The 18,727-nt window shown below is 33.7% G+C and overlaps 1 protein-coding gene across 8 annotated transcripts in view; it reads right to left on the bottom strand.

Moving 5' to 3' along the window:
• The window catches only part of LOC119632247 (protein TANC2), a 106,026-nt gene that overhangs the window by 5,205 nt on the left and 82,094 nt on the right, over positions 1-18,727 (bottom strand). For 7 of the 8 annotated variants that reach the window (XM_038025060.1, XM_038025061.1, XM_038025054.1 and 4 more), the window contains 2 exons: positions 3,042-3,414; positions 82-339 (listed from right to left, as the gene is read on the bottom strand). In XM_038025060.1, the coding sequence (XP_037880988.1) occupies positions 82-339; positions 3,042-3,414 (631 nt within the window). The remainder of the gene's footprint in view (positions 1-81; positions 340-3,041; positions 3,415-18,727) is intronic. The other variant, XM_038025062.1, reaches the window with a different exon arrangement.

The raw sequence follows: 18,727 nt of genomic DNA, 5'->3' as shown, positions 1-18,727 counted from the left end.
TACTTTCTACATATATACGCGTGGCGAACACATGCTTGAGAAAAACAATGAAACAGGTTTATAATGAAAGTGGGACCGTGCCTGCAAATTGAATTAATCCACTATCTGCCGTATTGGATGGAACGGCCCAAAGTGACTTTATTTTTCCGAGAACTAATGATGACAAATGACCAGCGTATACTGAAGTTCCCGCTAAGCTTAAACGATTTAAACGATTTTCGCTTGCTGTTGTTGATTCCGATGCTGAACTCAACTTGTTACTAACATTCTTACGACGTCTGCGGGTCACAGCCGAATCCGAACATGTCGAAGTATTCAAAGCATTTTCGATATTTTTACCTATAAAAATAAGTTGAATAATGTGTATGCGTGTAAATGAAAAAAAAAAAAAAAATGATTGGGACTGGTAAGCAATTAACGGCAAAAAATTTAGAAATTAAGGAGAAACCGAAGAATATGTAATTCGAAAGTCTCACGACATTCTTAACAGGAAAAAAGGCCTGAGCTATGAATAAATTGTTTGTAGTTAATTACATGTCGACCATAGGTTTTATGTTTTCTATCAGCTATCAGGACTACAGGACTAGAACAATATTCTGTGTAACGTATTCCCGTCAAATATTTATATGTGAAATGCTTTACTTTGAGTATTAGTTCAAAGAACAAATTTTTTTTTAAATTTCTGCTTTGTAGTTATGTGTGTTTTAAGAATATAAAAATCACGTAATCTTAATTCATATTTTATACTAGAAAAAAACATATTCAATATGTACTTCGTAGAAAATAATTATATGTGCAAAATTTGAACTTCATATTAATTTCTATTGGTAAACCATATACGGTATTGTAGTCTGAGTGGCATAGAATCACGTTTCTCGCAGTGATCACATTAATTTTCTTCCTATTCGGACAATATTTCAAGTTTAAGCTCCTTGAGTGTAGAATACTGCTTAGAGTTTGAGGATATCTTGGTGGAAAGTATTTCCCAGAGGTCCTCAATCAGGCTCATGCCGGCAATCATGAGTGGCCACTTTAGTAAAACTGCGTGAATGAAAGAAATCCTTCGTAAACCTTGCGACATGGATGGGAGCCTTGTCTCGTTAGGACGTTCACTTATCATCACATAACTCTCCAGCAAAGTCTACTAAATTGTTCTCTGACAAGTTAACATATGCCTCCGCGTTCATTTTATTGGGTGCTTCGTGCTCCAAATGCAGCCCCTATCGTATGAAATTTACAGCCATGGTTACGCTTGTAACACGTTAGTTGAGCATGTCCTACCTCTCCCCAATATTTATGGTGACCATCAGTTCCATCCAATTTCAACTTTTCCTTTCGCTAAATATAATATTCCTAAACGGGCATTTTTAGGGCGCTTAGGGGGATTAAGCGCGGTTTGCCAATTTCTAAGACCATAGCTACGCCCTATATCGTCTCTAAGAAATTGCTGCATTCGTTGTCTCGTTATATTTAGACCTAACTGTACATTTATTTCCCTGCAATTTATATTTTTATTAATTGCTAATTGGCGTGCACTCGCTAGGTCTACTGATCTGCGGTTGGGATGCGACCACTGCGCTTAATGCAACCATACTTATCAGGTTCTTTTAAATAATTTGAGATTGCATCGCGGCGAGTATCTGCTGCTTCGCCAATTTTCAATCAGCAAGTCACATTTCTTTAATTTTTCCGCGCTCCTCATCCGCACGTTTACTTCTAAGGGGCAGTTTCAACTACCGATAAAGTTATATTTTTTCGTAATTACTCCTTCAAATATATCGAAAAACGTCTTGATTGATTCGTCTATGAGGAAATATTTTTTATTAAACAGAAAATAAAAATTAAAATGCTTACATATAATTATTTTCTATTGAATTATAAACTTACTGCGATCACTTCAGTTATGGGCGGCGAAAAAAGAAAAAACCACCCGGTAAAGGAGAGTGTATAAATAAGACATAAAAATATATTGTACACGTTATTATTTATATTTTAGATGGAGTAAATTTAAACTATTTTTGCACATATAATTATTTGTCGGACCGTATGTACGCCTTTATTAAATGACTTTGGAATATGACGACTCTATCATCACAAAAGAATCAGAGATCATATTGATGATGACGTTAACACATAATCTTCTCAGAACATGGATTGGATATATTATAGTTCAGTATGTTTGACTTTCTAGGTTTCTGATTTCGGCTCCCGTCAAGCTTTCGGTGATTATCTAACCATTCCGAGGAGGTGTTTAACTTTTAAATTACAGTGGGATGTTATGTTAATAGTTAGCACAAAAATAAAGAATGCGTTTTCCTTTTAAACCATTGGGTTGGCAAAAAATTAATTTAGGCTTTTTTTTTTCGAAACAGTGGAACGTTGATTGTATATCACTCTTTTTCGTTGCTGCAACAAAAACATTCCATATATCTTTTTGAGCAGGTTGGCTTTTTAGACAAACTAGAACTTTCATATAATTCGCGGGAGTAATAATGAAACACTCCCTAAGTGTGTAATTCGTCGTGGGAATGGCTGCATAATTACTCAAAGTGTACGTGTCTGCAGTTTTGCCGTTGAAGCATTTTAAACTAAAGTAAAAGCAGGCAATTACAATAACCGTCTTAATAAGGTGCTACTGATTTGGTCGCTCTATATGCGAAGGAATCTGACACTTTAATCGTAATAGAGTGTTTTTCTTAAGCACGATATCAAGAAAGTGTCAGGTGTTATGTCGATTGGTTAAGCCAATCGGTGTTCAATAAAGTTTTAAGAATATTTGTGTTGTCTCTCGTCCAACAACGAGACGAAAGTTGTGGGCTTATAAATAAGAAAATTAAATATAAATTAAATTTCTTCGGGACGGAATCGGTATGTGGACAATCGTAGAACTGAAGAATTGTGAACTTTCCATTGAGGATGATGCATCTTCATGATCAGCAAATCATTAAAGTCATAAGTTATTATTTGAAAGTTATATTTTCCAAGTTATTTGCACATGTGTATCGTATTGGAGTGTTTATGTTTTCATATCTAAACATTACCTTCGGATAAAATTGAGACGGTATCTATGGGACAGCCACCATTTGAAGCGGTACGCCGATGACCAACACCGCCGGTTAAGGCATTGCGTAAGTTTTTGTGATTGAAAAAACGACGACGTGTTGGTGGTGTTGCAAATGATGAGGCATGAACTTCGCCGCCGCTATAGTTGCTGTTGCTATTGTTATTATTGTTAGTACTATTATTGTTGCTATCGTTGCTGATACTATTGTGAACATCCGCTGTAATCGTATATTGAGTAGCCGCTGTTGTTGTGAGAGAGATGCTTGCGCTAGAGGTTGTCGTTGTTGCTGCCGTTGGTATTGCAGCAGCCGCCTTGGGTAACTTGGCATATATAGAATCTTGACGGTTGTGCTGAAAGAAAAAGAAAATAAAATACCTGTACAATAAAAAACCAGGAAAACATAATTTCGTTGCATACTCGTAAACAATCCTACGATCCTACACATTTCAAAATTTGAATGCTGAAGGCTACTTTATCTATGTAGGAAGAGAGGTTTCGAAATGATCGCAGTATACTTTTGTCTTTACAAGTGATAAAAGTTCACTATTAACGAAAACCGCTTAGTTGTATAATCAGTTAATCTAGCAGTTAGTCAGTCAATCAGAGTATATTGTGCAACGCGTAATGCGTGGTTTAAATGGTGGGTTATAAATAATATTTTAAACTGTCGTTACTCTTTGTGTGGATTATTATACCAAGTTCTTGAAATCTAAACTCATTTTTAGGCATTACTCATTGCCTTTAAGATTTTGAAGTCCCACTCAGTTTGTTGATTTCGTTCCTGACAAGTTTTAATTAATATGTTTTTGTAAATTCTTTTCGAAAAAAGTTCAAAACTGAATGTCTTTGTTTTTCGCAACTCCTTCCTGAATTGAACGTTCGTTTTTCTATATAATAACAAATGGTCATGGTCAGGATGTCTTTTAAAACGATGCCATAAATCTATTTTGTTCTTCCTCAATAACGAGAGCCTTTTGTTCCGCCAAAGACGCTTAACTCGTCTAAAAAAGCTGTTGGGTTGATGCGTAGAGAGATGAGCAGCTGTACGAATGCCCTTAATAGCAGCATCCCATTCCCGTTAAAAGGTTGTGAATTCAGAATTGGCTCGGCATGTTTCGAGTAATTAATTCAAGCCGTTTTATCTACGAGGAATTTAACTAGTTCTGGCCAGAATAACAGACGAATTTGAAAGGTTGAGATTAATGGTTATTGATAAGTGAGCACTATTATGTAGGTCTTTAGAAATACATCAGGAAATCAAATGAAGAGGTAACATGTTAAATCAATATCCGAAAAAGTGTGATAAGTTGAAAAAGATGTTGATCTTCTATCATTTAAAATGCAGAGATCGTTTTGAACGAAGGCCTTTTCTAAAACAGTACTACGACTTGTATTCCTTGTCGAGCCACAGATGATGTTCCAGCTATAATATAAGTAAAGGGGGAAGAAGTGCAGAGAATAAATTATAAAGTTCTTGATGAGAAAACGACTGCGAAGATGGGAAATAGAGCGAAAGCATTATACATTTTTTGCTTATGGTTATTTGTACCGCTTTTTTTGTTTTGCTTTTTTTTTTTAATATACATATTATATTTTTCCTTTTTTCGTCCGGATTTCAATTTCGCCGGAATTGCAGCTAAAACAGCATAGAGCCTATCTCCCTATGGAGACGGGGAGTGATCTATTTACGACAGATACAGATGATTTTGCAGATTGTTTTATAAATGCCACTGAGCATATTAAGAGATCGATGATGGGTGGGGATGAAGTTGATTTATCTCTCAAAGGAGAAAAAAGGCTAATGATTTTAACGGTGTCTACAAAACAGGCAGTTAAGAAGCCTTCTCATTTGGATGCCAAAGCTATCCCAAATTACGATATCAGTTTGTACGATTGTATATAACAATGCAATTTATTAGTTTTTGTTGAAACAAGCGAAAACGCCGAAGGCAAACGTATGAATATCAGCTCGGATCTTTTCTTTTATGATTATTTGAAAACTTTCAATACTAATGGCCAAGGAGGACCGGTGTCTGAACTGCGGGAAGTCTCCCAAACCCGAAAACTGTGAAACGATGACGTGCTTGTCCTGTAGTTCACAGGAGCACAACGGTCCAAACAAGTGTTGCTCGAATAGGGAGCGTGAATTAAAAATCTTTCCTATAAAGAAGGGAAAGAGAAGTTTTCCTCAAATTACTTTGATTGCCTTGATGGCAACTCCTACGATGACAATTTCCCTCTATTGGCGAACTCATCCGCCATTACGAAAAGAGATGAGAGTGAAAACGCTAATAAGACTTTAACAAAGAAAAAATTTAATGCGGTCGTTAAAAGAAAATGGTTTATTTCTAAACCTTCTCCCATTTCACCTCCCACGCCTTCTCCCAGCTCACGCTCCAAGCCGTTTGTAATAAGATCTCAGCGCCTAATAACTTCAAACAACAATTTACGTTCCTCGGAACTTGATAGATTGATCTCTGCGATTAAAGAATGTATACGTCCAATGATCTCTCTGAGGGATTGTCAAAGATTTTGAAGAAAAAATGTCTCGTTGTGCTAATACTCGCTACGACCAAGCGCCTAGTAGCGCGAGAAAGTCCGCTAGGGTTACGTTATTATTTAAAGCATGATCTCGTTTTTACAATGTAATGTTTAAAGTGTTCGATGTAACTTATCATTTTCCCCCAGAGCGGGTTTATTGCGTTATACACAACAAATACATCTAGTTCTTGCAGTGCAGTTCACGCCCCTAACTTATTGGGATTGTCTAACTCTTTAGAGGGCGCCGATTACGCAAAAATTCATCTGTGTGTGTCATCGGACATCGTGTGTTTATAAAGTTTATAAAATGTATTCACTTTAAACGAAAGGCACATCTGATCATTCAATCTATGTCCATTGATCACGGCAAATTCTTCTAAAATAAATGAAATTTAGTAGCTAGAAAATTACAAGATGATCCTAAAGACATCAGCTTAAATTTTATAAAAAGAATAACTTAATTTTAGTGTTCATTCCGTAGAGAAGGTGGACAGATTCTGTCTGAAGTGAACGCACGTGTTAAAGCAACTGATTGCTTAAAGTTATATTTAAAAAAACAATTAAGTTTCATTTATAATTATAATTGTATTTCTTTATCGTTTAATCAACGGCAGGTGAATACAAATTTTCAAAATTCGTTCAATTTTTTATAAAAAAAATGAAAAAACATTAAAAATTACACACTTTAATTGTAATTACGATAAAAAAATACGTTAAATGGCGAGCTCTAGTGAAAAGTTGACTTAAAATTATGATAACAAAAACTTGATTTGGCAAAAGAGAGAAGAAAAAAATATAATATAAAACTCCATTCAAAAGAATCCACATCAAATTATTTCCACAAATCTATGTATATATACATTATCGCTTTATGTACAGATTGTGTGCATAGATATAGTCTTTGTGTATAAAGTGACCAAATATTTTCGAGTTAAATTTAACACTTTCGTGCAGTCTTAAGGCAGTATTATGCAGTAGATAACTTATTTCAGATCAGCAACAAATAGGTATATTTCAGATATAGTTCTTGATAATTTTATGAAAATTCCGAGTTAATAATCGAATTCCGTAATAGTAGAGTAGAGTTACCTAACCAGACAATACTTAATTTTCTATATAAAGACTGATGGAGATGTAACTTTGCCACTCTTGCGTCAAACCTTAAGTCACAAGTAGAAGAAAATTTTTGTCTACATTCACAAAAGAAGGACAAATACTTGAAGACTAGCTGCGCGGATAATTTTGGCATAATGGATTATGGTACAAAATAAACCAAAATTTATTCAGAAAATCACTTTTTTACCAAGAAAGGAGACGATAATGGGTTAATTTACTATCTTGGAAGCGAATGTGATATAAGATAGTGTTTAGCTACGCACTCAGCATTAGTGAACATTGTCTGTCTCTGGTGACAACATGACACTGTCAGTTTCCTAAAGACGAAGTTAATCTTTCGTTCACCACTTTGTCGGTTTGCAGCCACATATACGAACTACATATACATATATATATATATATATATATATATATTAAGTCAGTACAGAATGTTAATTTGATTTGGAATATATGTATGTAATAATTGATCGTGTGAGAGAATTTTTGTGGAGAGCGTTCGAGCCAGTATAAGAAAGCACTAGCAGCATAATGTTTTAAAATGCAGCACTGCATTGCTGGAATCTATAAGCTTGGTCACACTATATGCATGTCTACGTACGTTCGAGTTAAAATAATTAAAACCAGAACAAGTTCTCTGAAAAAAAAAAAATAAATAAATAATAATAATATCAAAAAAAAAAAAAAAAAAAAAACCTAAGGATCCGTGACTGAGATTTTGTAAGCAGACATATTGACACCAGTTTTGTTTTCGTAAAAAGGTTGCTAATAGCCCGAAGAGCCAATTAATATAATATTAAAGTGTGCGGGGTGGTAACAATAACAACAGCACACCTTGTTACTTTTCATATAGTTTGACTTTATATATATTTCTCTCTCTTGCATTCAAATCTAACTTAAAATATATTCTAAAAAGAAAAATAAATAAATAGATAATATTTGTTTAATGGCGTATATATAACTTTTAAGTCTTGCCTTTAAATGAAAATAAATATTCGTAACGATCACACAAATCACATAAATCATTTGTTCTGCTTGTACTTTTTCCGTTTTAAAAGTTACACAAATTAAACGAATGTTTGATTCAAGTGACCGGTCGTAACGAATTTTCGAAACTATTTTACGATCAATGACAAATAAATTTTCTACAAATGATAACTCAAAGATATCATTACAAATTTCTTTAAAAGACGAACGAACAAACAAACACCTTTCAATGTGTTTACTATAAATTCTAGTCGATTCCAGTTATTTGGTTTTCATTGTGAAGAAAGCTAAGCTTAATCATCGATTTTTAATGTATACACTAAGCCGTTATTCTTATCGAAACGTTTGTTTTTTGTTTTTTTGCAAATAATTTCTTTCATTACTTTTTATAAGGACTTTGGGAGAAGACATGGAGATAATGAAGCGTTATTTTCGTTTTCCATTATAAAAAGCTCCGAAGTAGTGACGACAATGGACAGTAGAGCTATCACGTTGATTTTAACAGTAAAATGTAAACAAAAATATATGGTTTTCGAATCAATGTAAACATAAAAAATAATAATAAGAAGAGAAGTAAACAAAAGCTTGTTTGTATTGATTATATAGCTTAGATTAATAAAATTTATCGAAAATATTGTAAGTGTTTCACTTAACAATGCTATTTCAAAGTTATTATCAAAAAATCCGAATGCGAAAATGAAAGTTGTTTGAGTTGTGTCGTGTGCCGTTCTCAACTATCGTGTTTCATTCGAGAAAAACGTATTTAAAGTTCCAAGTGTCCGTATACATGAACACATAGTTATGTTCAAAAAAATCAACTATTTACCCCATTCTAATTTTGCCACACCTACAATTGTCGTTTTCATAACATATGTTGATTACCTAAGGAATGGATGGTTTAACTCAATTAGAAAAACTAAAAGGAAAAAAGTAGATTTTTTGACAAATTTACAGTGTCCTTACCGTTTAATCATGTAAAAATTAGTAGTGATAAATTCGAAGTGTGGAGAAGTATGTAAGAAGGTTGTAAGTGTTTGATTCTGTAAAAATTGCCAAAAAAAATCTTCAATAAATATTATATGCGAATAGATATATAGTTGGAAAGCAACTTAAGTGATATGACAAATTATATATATTTTTTCCTAATTTTTAATACAAACACATTCGTTAACACACACATATATATATATATATGTACAAAACGCAAAATAATTTATTAAAAAAATTACAATAAATTTAAACGCAAAATACGGCAATTAAACGATTTGTCGCGTGATATGAACGAATACCGGAAAATTTCCAATTTTCAACATGACCTTTGCCAAGATTTAAGCATCAAAGACATGAAGATTTCTTTTTGACTAGAAAGAGATTGTACGACACTCATGCGCTCTGTGAAAACGAAAACCCGCAAGTATAGGTGCAGGTGCCAATGATAAACACACTGCTACTCTACTCACAAATACTGTTATTACTTTAAAAGTTTACATATGCGTACATATGTATATATATATGTATATATCTATATATACTGTAGTATAGTGTACGTATGTGTTTAATATTGTTATTCAAAAAAAAAAAAAAAAAAAATAAGCTAACAACAATTCAAGTAGAAAAGCTGCACGCATTAATACATTAAACTTTCCCCTCTCTTCGGGGAACAAAATAATTACGTTTCAATATATTAAAAGTTCACAATGAGCCCGCAAGCCAGCATACATTTAATTATAATGTGTTTACTAAGATGTTTTTTTTTGGGAGTTATACGGCATCCAGAAGTAAAAAAAAAATGATAAAAAAAAATTGAATAGAAATCGAAATCATAAACACACATCGAAAACTAACTCATTTATGTTATGTTTGTATAAAACACATAAAAAAAAGCTTTCAAAAACTATAAAAATCCTATTCATAACGTAGAGTGTACGTATCACCGATAGCCTTTAACACCTCCTCAAACATATCAAAAATCTGGAGTAAAGTTTTTCTTTCGACATTTTTTATGACTGATGAGAGGGGCGGTACAAATGCATTTTATACCGTGCACACACACACACACACAAACACACACACAACAAAGATAGTTTTCTTTTTTAGTTTTGTGAACGTAACAACGACACATAGCTGATCTTCTCTTGTCTATTCTCGAATTTAATGGGATCCTTATAATAATTTTGTTAATTTATTAATTATACCCACCACTGAAGGATGGGCGATATACTCATTTTGTCATGTTTTATTTGCAATACCCAAAACGAGGCTTCGGCGATCCAAAATGTACAAGATATATGTATTCTTCATCAGCGTGAAAATTCTGAATTGATTAAGCGATATCTGTCCGTGTGTGGGGTCTGCGCGATATATGTCGTTAACACTGCCTTGTTTGCAACAATGAAGATATCGATTTCAAATTTGATGGAAGTATTCTGCAATTTTTGCAAGCAGGCCTGTGGTCCTTTGTTGAAATTTTCCACATTTACTTTACGAAAAGCTCTACTACAGAAATCGGAAGTATCAGCCAGGCCCACACAACAAGGTTACAAATAATTAAATTTTCTCTTCTCTACTTTTTGAAGTTTTATGCTTATTAAGGATAAGATAAACAAGACAGAATGATGGAAATTATTTTGTACATTCCTCAACTGAAGATCTATTATCTGCCTAAAAGTTGCTTAATTCTAAAATAAATTTGGTGGCCATCACGACATAGTGGATTAATTTTTTCGTGATAATAACAGCGATATGGGTGTCAAATGAAAGGGATTCAAGAGTAGAATGCGAAAAGGTAAGTGTTTTAATTCTAAATTAATTATGGTAACTAATTGTTCTTTACAATGCGTTTTAGTGAACTTTCTCCCCTTTACTAATGCTAAATATTTTAATGACAGCGGGTATGTGATATTCGGCCCCAGCCGAATATAACTTTCTTACTTGTTTTGTTTCGGGGTGAAATTTAACGTAGCAAAACCGTGAACAAGTTTTTCGTTTAGCTAAGGTACAAACCTCAACGAGGCATGAGCAGTCTTCGCTGCCTTTCATTATTTTCGTTAATGATAAGATCATTAAAAATTGACGCTTATATGTGTATACGAGTGTCTAACACAATTATTGGTTCGACATCTTTATCATCGTAGAACATTGTACAAACATTGTAAATACTCGAAAAATTCCCACCTTTATGAACGCTTAGTGCACAAGCCGTATGAGCGCAGATATAAATTGTGCCGTTTCCTTATTTATTCACATTTGCTTATAGCTTAACTGACAGTGTAATTGCGCGTCCAGTGCTAACACTGGACATCACTGACGTTATGATTTCAGTTAATGCCTGTCGCCATGCACCTTTATACGTTCGTACGATAGAAAAAATCGCATGTAGGCGCAGGTATCGACGATGTTTGTTAAGGCTTTTAGGTAAACGTTCAGCTTATTTTAATCTAAAGGTGCATGTAGATATGTTTTTGTGTAGACACCGGACACGTGAGAATGGCTTGATGTGTAGGGCACGCATAGATATTGTCGTCATATAGCCTCAAGGGCAATCGTGTATTCTCATGTCTCAGAATGTGCGAACAAAATAACGTATACTTGGGTAGCTCGATCTTGCATCGTTTCGTTTCGATCTACATAGCATATTATCTGAATAAATACTTTCTTAATGTCACAGCTAGAATACGTGTTTGCGTTAAATTGTTCAGTTTTGTACTGATAGGTCATTTTGTTTATAATGCATATTAAAAATTCCGTTAAGAAGATTGAGTGTATGACTTGGACACTTTGCCAGATTTTACTTTTGGGGTCCTTCGGGGTGTAAGGAATCCTCTCGATCTTAGCAGGTGCACAGAGTTATTTTGAATGAGAAAATATTAATGTGCTCATAAAACACATTCTTTCCAATTTCATTGTATATATATAGGAATACATGTCGGATATTTTTCGGTTACCCGATTATTCGTCTACCTACCGTCTAATAAAGGTTCCTATCCTAAGAATTGAAGCAGAAGATTAAAATTGTAATTAGTAGAGAGAAAAGTTTAGAACCTTTTAAACGGATGGGATAAGATTCATCTTTCTGCTAAGAAACTTTTGTTGACATTCATTGGAACGTGGGCAGATTGCCCATCTATATCCGCAATAAGCATGCAATACATTTTTCGGGAGGCGTTGTGCTCTTGGTGCACGCAACTTCATATGAATTTATCGGCACGCAACGACTTACCATTAAGCATAAGTGATGCGTTGCAATCCCGCTTGCTTTTTGTCCTATTGATAAGCCTACTTTCGGAGACTATCAAAAAGCATACCCAGTTGCAATGCAGTTATGCAAATGTTATAGTAATGCTGTAAAGAAAAGATGTACGCATCCTCGATAGATTTGCTTTTCTACACAAAGTTTTGAAAACCTAACCTCAATCTTAATCGACATGTACAGAGGGAAATACTTGATTAAACAATTCATGTTTATCATAATATATTTATAAATTTTGATGTGTCTAATAATACTTTTCCTATAAATTATAATATCAAATATTATCATAAAAATCGAATTCTAACTAACTAATTGCAAAATTAATTTTACTTTTATATTGTAGCGTAATATTATTGAAGTGAATTTATTCAATTTTTAAGTCCACAAAAAAACACAATATCAAAATTTAACTTAACTCGTTACATATCACTCGGCAGTTTCATTTGCCATGTCTAAATAATAAATTTTGCAAAGCATACATGAACTCTACAATTGCTCGTCCCCGTTGTCCCCGCCGTCCCCGCCGTTCATTGTACGTACATACGAGGAGAATGTTAGTGCGAGAGTAAATGAATATATATGTCTATAATATTTCAAATGAAAATACTTTTTCCATGGCTTAACACAAATATTATTAAATGTTTGCGTGTTGAATTATTATTTATTGAAACGACACACACAACACATACAATGAATTTAATTTTTATGGCAAACAAGTGATTTTCCCATGCATTCAAATAAAACGGGGTAGAGGAAGAAGAAGAAGTGAGAAATATACATAAGAAGAGAGACATAAAAAGAGCCGGAGAAAGAGAGGGAGAGAGAGAGAGAGGGAGAGAGAGAGAGAGAGAGAGAGAGCGATAAAAAAAAAATAAATGCTAGTTACTGACAACGTGCAGGCAGGCACACATGGTTGTGTTGATGTGTGAATGGATGCATATCTAAGCGATAAGGAAAAATTTTCAATAGCGTTAAGCAAATAATTTTAACAATTTTTTACAAAAAATAACAATGAAAGCCATACACACATTGCAACTAAAGCGTTAAGCACAATGATGTGAATGCATTTGCATTTTGCATTGCCGTACGATGCTATACAAAAAAAAAAAAAAAAAAAAAAAAAAAAGAAAACCCCATTCGGACGCACAGCTTGCATTGTAATCATTGTGTTTGAAAAACGACCGAAAGATTCGATTTTATTTTGTGCATAAACATTAATTAATAATGCGTGAAATTGTTAAAGTTAAAAGTTTCTTTGAAAATTGATTCTTCTTAAGCAAAGGACAGACAATTGCAATTATTTCAGGTCACTTCACAATAGTTAATACGATTATATTGCTAACTAATTAACAGTCCCGAAGATCAATTATTTTATAGACCGCCGCCCGCTCATATATGCAAATTTTTGCAAATGAGAACAGCGAACCGAAAAATTGGATTATGAGGAATACAATATCGCTACGTGCAGCGAGCACGTTAGCGAGCCAATCGAATTGACTTTCATATTCGCGACATATTGACAAATTATTTTAGCCAAAATTCAATTTAATGATACAACTTTCATGTGAACTTTGAACGCATACCCGTTTATTTTAACAAAATGGGGAAGAAAATAATAAAGAAAAAAAAACCAAATTAAAAAAAAAGAAAAATAATTAAATATAGTATTCGTTTGTAACGTGAACAAATTCAAAAATTCACTGCATACTTCTAATTCAATTCTAATTGGCTTCGAAGAATGAATTCGCATTCGACAACTAGCCGCACCACTTCGTTGGACATTTGTCCGTAGGTGGTTGAATGTTCAAAGTTCTATGCCGTTCTATAAACAAAAACAAGGTGCTTATGCGAATTTTATTGGTTCATTGCTATATAATCTCTTAAAACCTGTGTAGCGTTCTCAGAAGAGCAAGTGCTGCCTGATACTGTCTTCCTATTACAGGTATTGTGGTGAAGCGGGCTTTTGTTCATACTCTTCTCTCTTCTCTCTTCTCTTTTTTTTATATCATTCTTACTAGATAAGCCCACTTATTTCTTTACACGTAGCTTCCGATAGTCCGGCAATGTTTTGTTGTAAATTTTTGTTGTTGTTTATAGTACATCGCATTGGTTAACTGCTCCTCAAGCATGCTTTTTTCATTTTGCAGACAACTTCTTCCTACACAATTTAAGTTTGTCTATTTATACTCTACACCGCTTGCGGTACTGGGTATAGTAAGTTATTGCGGTCGTACGTAACACGTAGAAGGGCTTAAGAGAGACCCAACTTTTATTATACCTGTTGATTGAAAATCATAATTTGAATTGATCTAACACTGTCTGTCCGTCTGTCCGTTTATTTCTTTGTTTAACCTGCAGGTCGGAATTTTTAAGACATTTTGATGCAATTTGAAACAGGTGACGTTTTTCGACCCAAGAAAAATTATATCATAATAGTAATTTAACATAAAAAAAAAATTAACTTTATCGAATTTGGATCGTCTCGGCCTATTTTTTGATTGCTAACCTAATAGGGATGTTCACGAAGTTTGATCGTTTGTAGCGAAGAAAAGTCGAAGCTTTAATATGTGGTGATGGGAATTGATCCGTAATATTATAATAATTTCATACAAAAATGGACTCGACATAAAATGTCGTCCATGTACGCCTATTTTTGGATCCTGTCCTATGTAAAGATTAAACTTATACTACACTAGGTTGCGTATTGGGCCCGCTTCTCCATAAATACGCACATGAAAAGTATGCCTTTATATAGAAAGAAGGTATAGTTTTTGTCTTCCATTATGAAAATGTTCGGCCCACTTCTCGTTATCACTGGGAAATTGTTACCATGCAAAAGGCAAATAATCATCTTAAAGCTGCTTGAAATATTAACCATATGATTTTGTTTTGTTGTCATAAATGCATCACTGTTTTGTTTGCTTGTCAGTGGAAATGCATGCAGAAAATTAAAACAAAAAAAAAAAAATGCAATAAGCAATGCAAGCTATATGTTTAACCTTAAGTAAAAATGCACAATCAAATTTTATTCTGACAGTTCGTGTATGATGCGAAATGATGCGAAAGTATTCAATGTGTTAGGCACTTAAGGCCAGCTTTAAGTGGTTTTATGAATTCAAGTGGCATAAATTGCGGTGATTGTGCTGTGTTACTTTTTCGTTAGCTTTGTATCTTCTCTTGTCGAAGTTGAAGTCGATACAGTCGCAAAATTTAGCATTCTCTCGATGATGATATTAACTATGTGAGAGATGCATACTTTCTGAATAACAGCCGCTCGCACTGGGAAACATAATTTCCTTAAGTATTTCTGTTAGACTTTTATTGCATATATATCTTGATTGTGGGCACTCGCAGGAAAAATTTTAAATTCCAATTTTTTGTAGATTTTTCGCAAGCTTCCATTATATTTGTGAGTTGTGCGCTATTTATAATAACTTGGACTTGGAGTTGGACTTGGACTTGAAATAGATTCAACTCTTCTTACTACCATCATATTATTCAATCATATCTCTTTTCCTCGTTTCATCAGTGCGCTATTATAATAACTTAGACTTGGACTTGGACTTGGACTTGAAATAGATTCAACTCTTCTTACTACCATCATATTGTTCAATCATATCTCTTTTCCTCTTTTCATCAGCCTGTTAGAGGTATGCATTCTATGCATTCTTTGTTCCATCCGTCCATCCACTGTAAATTCAAAGTATTTTGATCAAATTTGACGAGCGGTATTAAAAATTGATTGCCACTTTAGTATATTTCAACAAAGATAGTCCAAATATCGAATTTTAGTATAGTAAATGAATATGCAAAATTTGGATTGGATGGGACAACATTTTCAATGTCTTACCATATAACCGCTCTTATAAAAAAAATAAGTCAACACGTACTTGTACGACGGCGCAGCATCTCCGCGCTATAGCATGCTATACTTTACATAGACAGTTGCTTACATGTGCATGTAAATGGTTCTGCCATTATGCGTAAATGGCATAATTCAATTTTCATATTTGCCATTAAATGGCAGATCAAGTATGTCGCGTCGCTTGCAAATGATGCAAAAATTTGCCTGCACTCTAGCTCATAGTTATAGTTGATTGTTTAACCGTCAATTGAAATGACTATCAGATTTTTGTGCAAATCTTTAAGGGATAAATTAAAATCAGTCTGTTATCAGTAATGATTATATCTAAGAGTTACTCGATACAGATATGGAACACAGTATGTGACATAAGAAAAATACCTGAAAAATGCTTGCGAATGCTAAGATTTAAATGGTGATTGCTGACTTTTAGGTGCGTGTTACTTGGTTGTTGTTGTTTCGGATATATCGGTGTATAGTACCAGCCGAATCTAAGCTACTTGTCGTTTTCATCTAAATTGTATATTATTTCCACTTTGCTTGTGTTTGCAACTTTAAGTCTGGCAGTCATAATGAATTCATTAGTTATTTTACGTTGCATGGCCATATATATAGTTTCGTTAACGATTTCTTCTTGTGTTTTGCGAAGATTGCTTTAGCCGCAGATATTGCTTGTATTGGAGTTTTACTTATGATTTCAATATGGGTGGCTGTTTAACCGATTGATTGTCTTGCTGTGTTGTTACTCATTTTCTGTCGAGAGTTAATAAATTGTTAACACAACATATTATGCCCGATCTTATATTAGCCAAGCGTGCAACCAGACAATATGTCTTGGCCTTACCAACCTCTTTAGTTGGCATCGGTGCTGCTGTGAGCTGTGTCTGACATTATTTTAAAAGATTTTGCTTGATATTTATTTCTCTATCAATAATAGCTAATTAAAATCGGCTATCCACCCTGTATATATGTGCTTTGAATAATTTTTATGTTTGTACAGAAATAAATCATAAACGTTACTGACACGTATAAGTAGTAAATAGTGAATTAAGAGCGGAAATGTGTAAAAAAATATGTATGTAAACGTTAATCAATAATACAAAATAAAATAAAAACCATATATTTCAATCAAAATTGTGCACATTAATCAATAGATAGATCAACAATAACCGTTATTACGCTTGCAATCAGAAAAAGAGTTTTTTGAGATATTTATCATAGAATCGCGCACCAATTGTGTACAGATAGTTGGTGAAATTCTAATAGAGAAGTAAAATTTCTATTTGCAAGCATTCGTTTGCTTTGAAATATTAATTAAAGCATTTGTTCAAAAAATTACATAATTTTCCGCACAGTGTTCTTTAATGCGTTTTGACATTTGTTCTTTTTGTTTTTTTTTTCTAGGGGAAAATTCGTGTTAAATATTGTTATTTATAGATTATTGCGATACGAATATATTTCCTCTGATCCAAGAAATACGTTCACATTGCGTCAAATTTTGGAAGAATCTATCTGGACCTCTCTAGTCGTTGTGATTGGAAAAACAAGAAGTCTGGAAGCAGACGACTTCTGCCACTATCGACAGTTTCTTTGTGAAACAATAAATTTTCAAGAATTTCAATCGTGAGATTGCTCTCCAAAAAATTTTTCATATTTTTTGATAGGCCTGGAAATGCTTGTGAACAGCCACGCACGCATATGCCGCGTAAAGTTAATTTGCTCGCCGATGACTTGGAATGGTGAGGACAATGATATAGGAATATATTAACAAGTAAGAAAAGTATTTTCAGTTGTGGCAGAATCTTGTGCACTCATCACCGCTATCCTAAAAAAGAATTTTTAGAATATTTAAATAGAATATTTGCAGAGTAATAGTGGAAATCTATATGTTGTGTGTGTCGTATTTTATGAGTAACAAGTAGAGAGTATGGAGAGTAAAGATTTTTACAGTTTTCGTTGTATGGGCGTGTGGGCGATGTGGGAAGATCGTTTCATCGGTTTGGGTAATTTTCAAATTCGTTTGAAAATTGCTACACGATCTTCATCTTCATTCTTGCGGAACGGATAATATTTATAACCGATACTATGAAGCTCGGCAGACGGACATGCTTAAGTGCATTGGCTAAGAATCTCTACATATAGATTATGGTTTTTTTGAAGCTTGGTATTCCGCATTATAATAGTATTGCAAAAAAAATTAAGTCTGGATATACTACAATATTGGGTAGGCGTGGCTATTCCATTTTCTTCATTTTTGTGCATGTACTACAGCATCGCCCACAGTATATACCCTCAAACGCTTCATTTATTTACCTACTGCAGTTTATGAGTGAAGAGTAAAAAAACAATCTTTTATCCCTTTTGAAAAACAGAGGTGCTGTCAGTTTATGTAGTACTGTATGCGTAACCTTCGACTGATTTGGCCCATTTTCAGTATCAAGCTGCGTAAAAGGACTCGCAATATTTCCGTTATATTTAATGTCGACAGCATCATTTTTGCGTGCAGGAGAATCTTTACGGCAGACGTTACACAGGCGCACATGTGCATGTACTGTATCAAGAATACATGTGCTTTTGTGGAGTCGCTGACGCTTCTTTCTGGGCGTTGCAGCGCCTTCAACCCGCGTGGATAGGCATAAAAATCAAGCAAGTCAAGATAACAGGATATATACTAAAATATTTTGCAAATTGTTTTTTACGATAAAAATTTTAACTAAATGATTTAAAAAAGAAAATTGACTATAAAAATATTTTATATTATATTTCAGTTTGAATGCTTGTATGATATGCATGTATAATATAGTGGATTTAAGTAGTTCTAAAGTATTAGGCTCATGTTTATCAAGACCGAGGAAAACTCAAATATTAAGTCTATGCGGAAATCGAGTGAAGTAAAAAGATGAATGCATTT

This window comes from Glossina fuscipes, unplaced genomic scaffold (genome assembly GCF_014805625.2).
Source record: "Glossina fuscipes isolate IAEA_lab_2018 unplaced genomic scaffold, Yale_Gfus_2 1, whole genome shotgun sequence".
NCBI classification, from domain to species: domain Eukaryota; kingdom Metazoa; phylum Arthropoda; class Insecta; order Diptera; family Glossinidae; genus Glossina; species Glossina fuscipes.
Note: the sequence above shows the minus strand (reverse complement) of the source record. Positions and strands in the feature narration are given on the sequence as shown.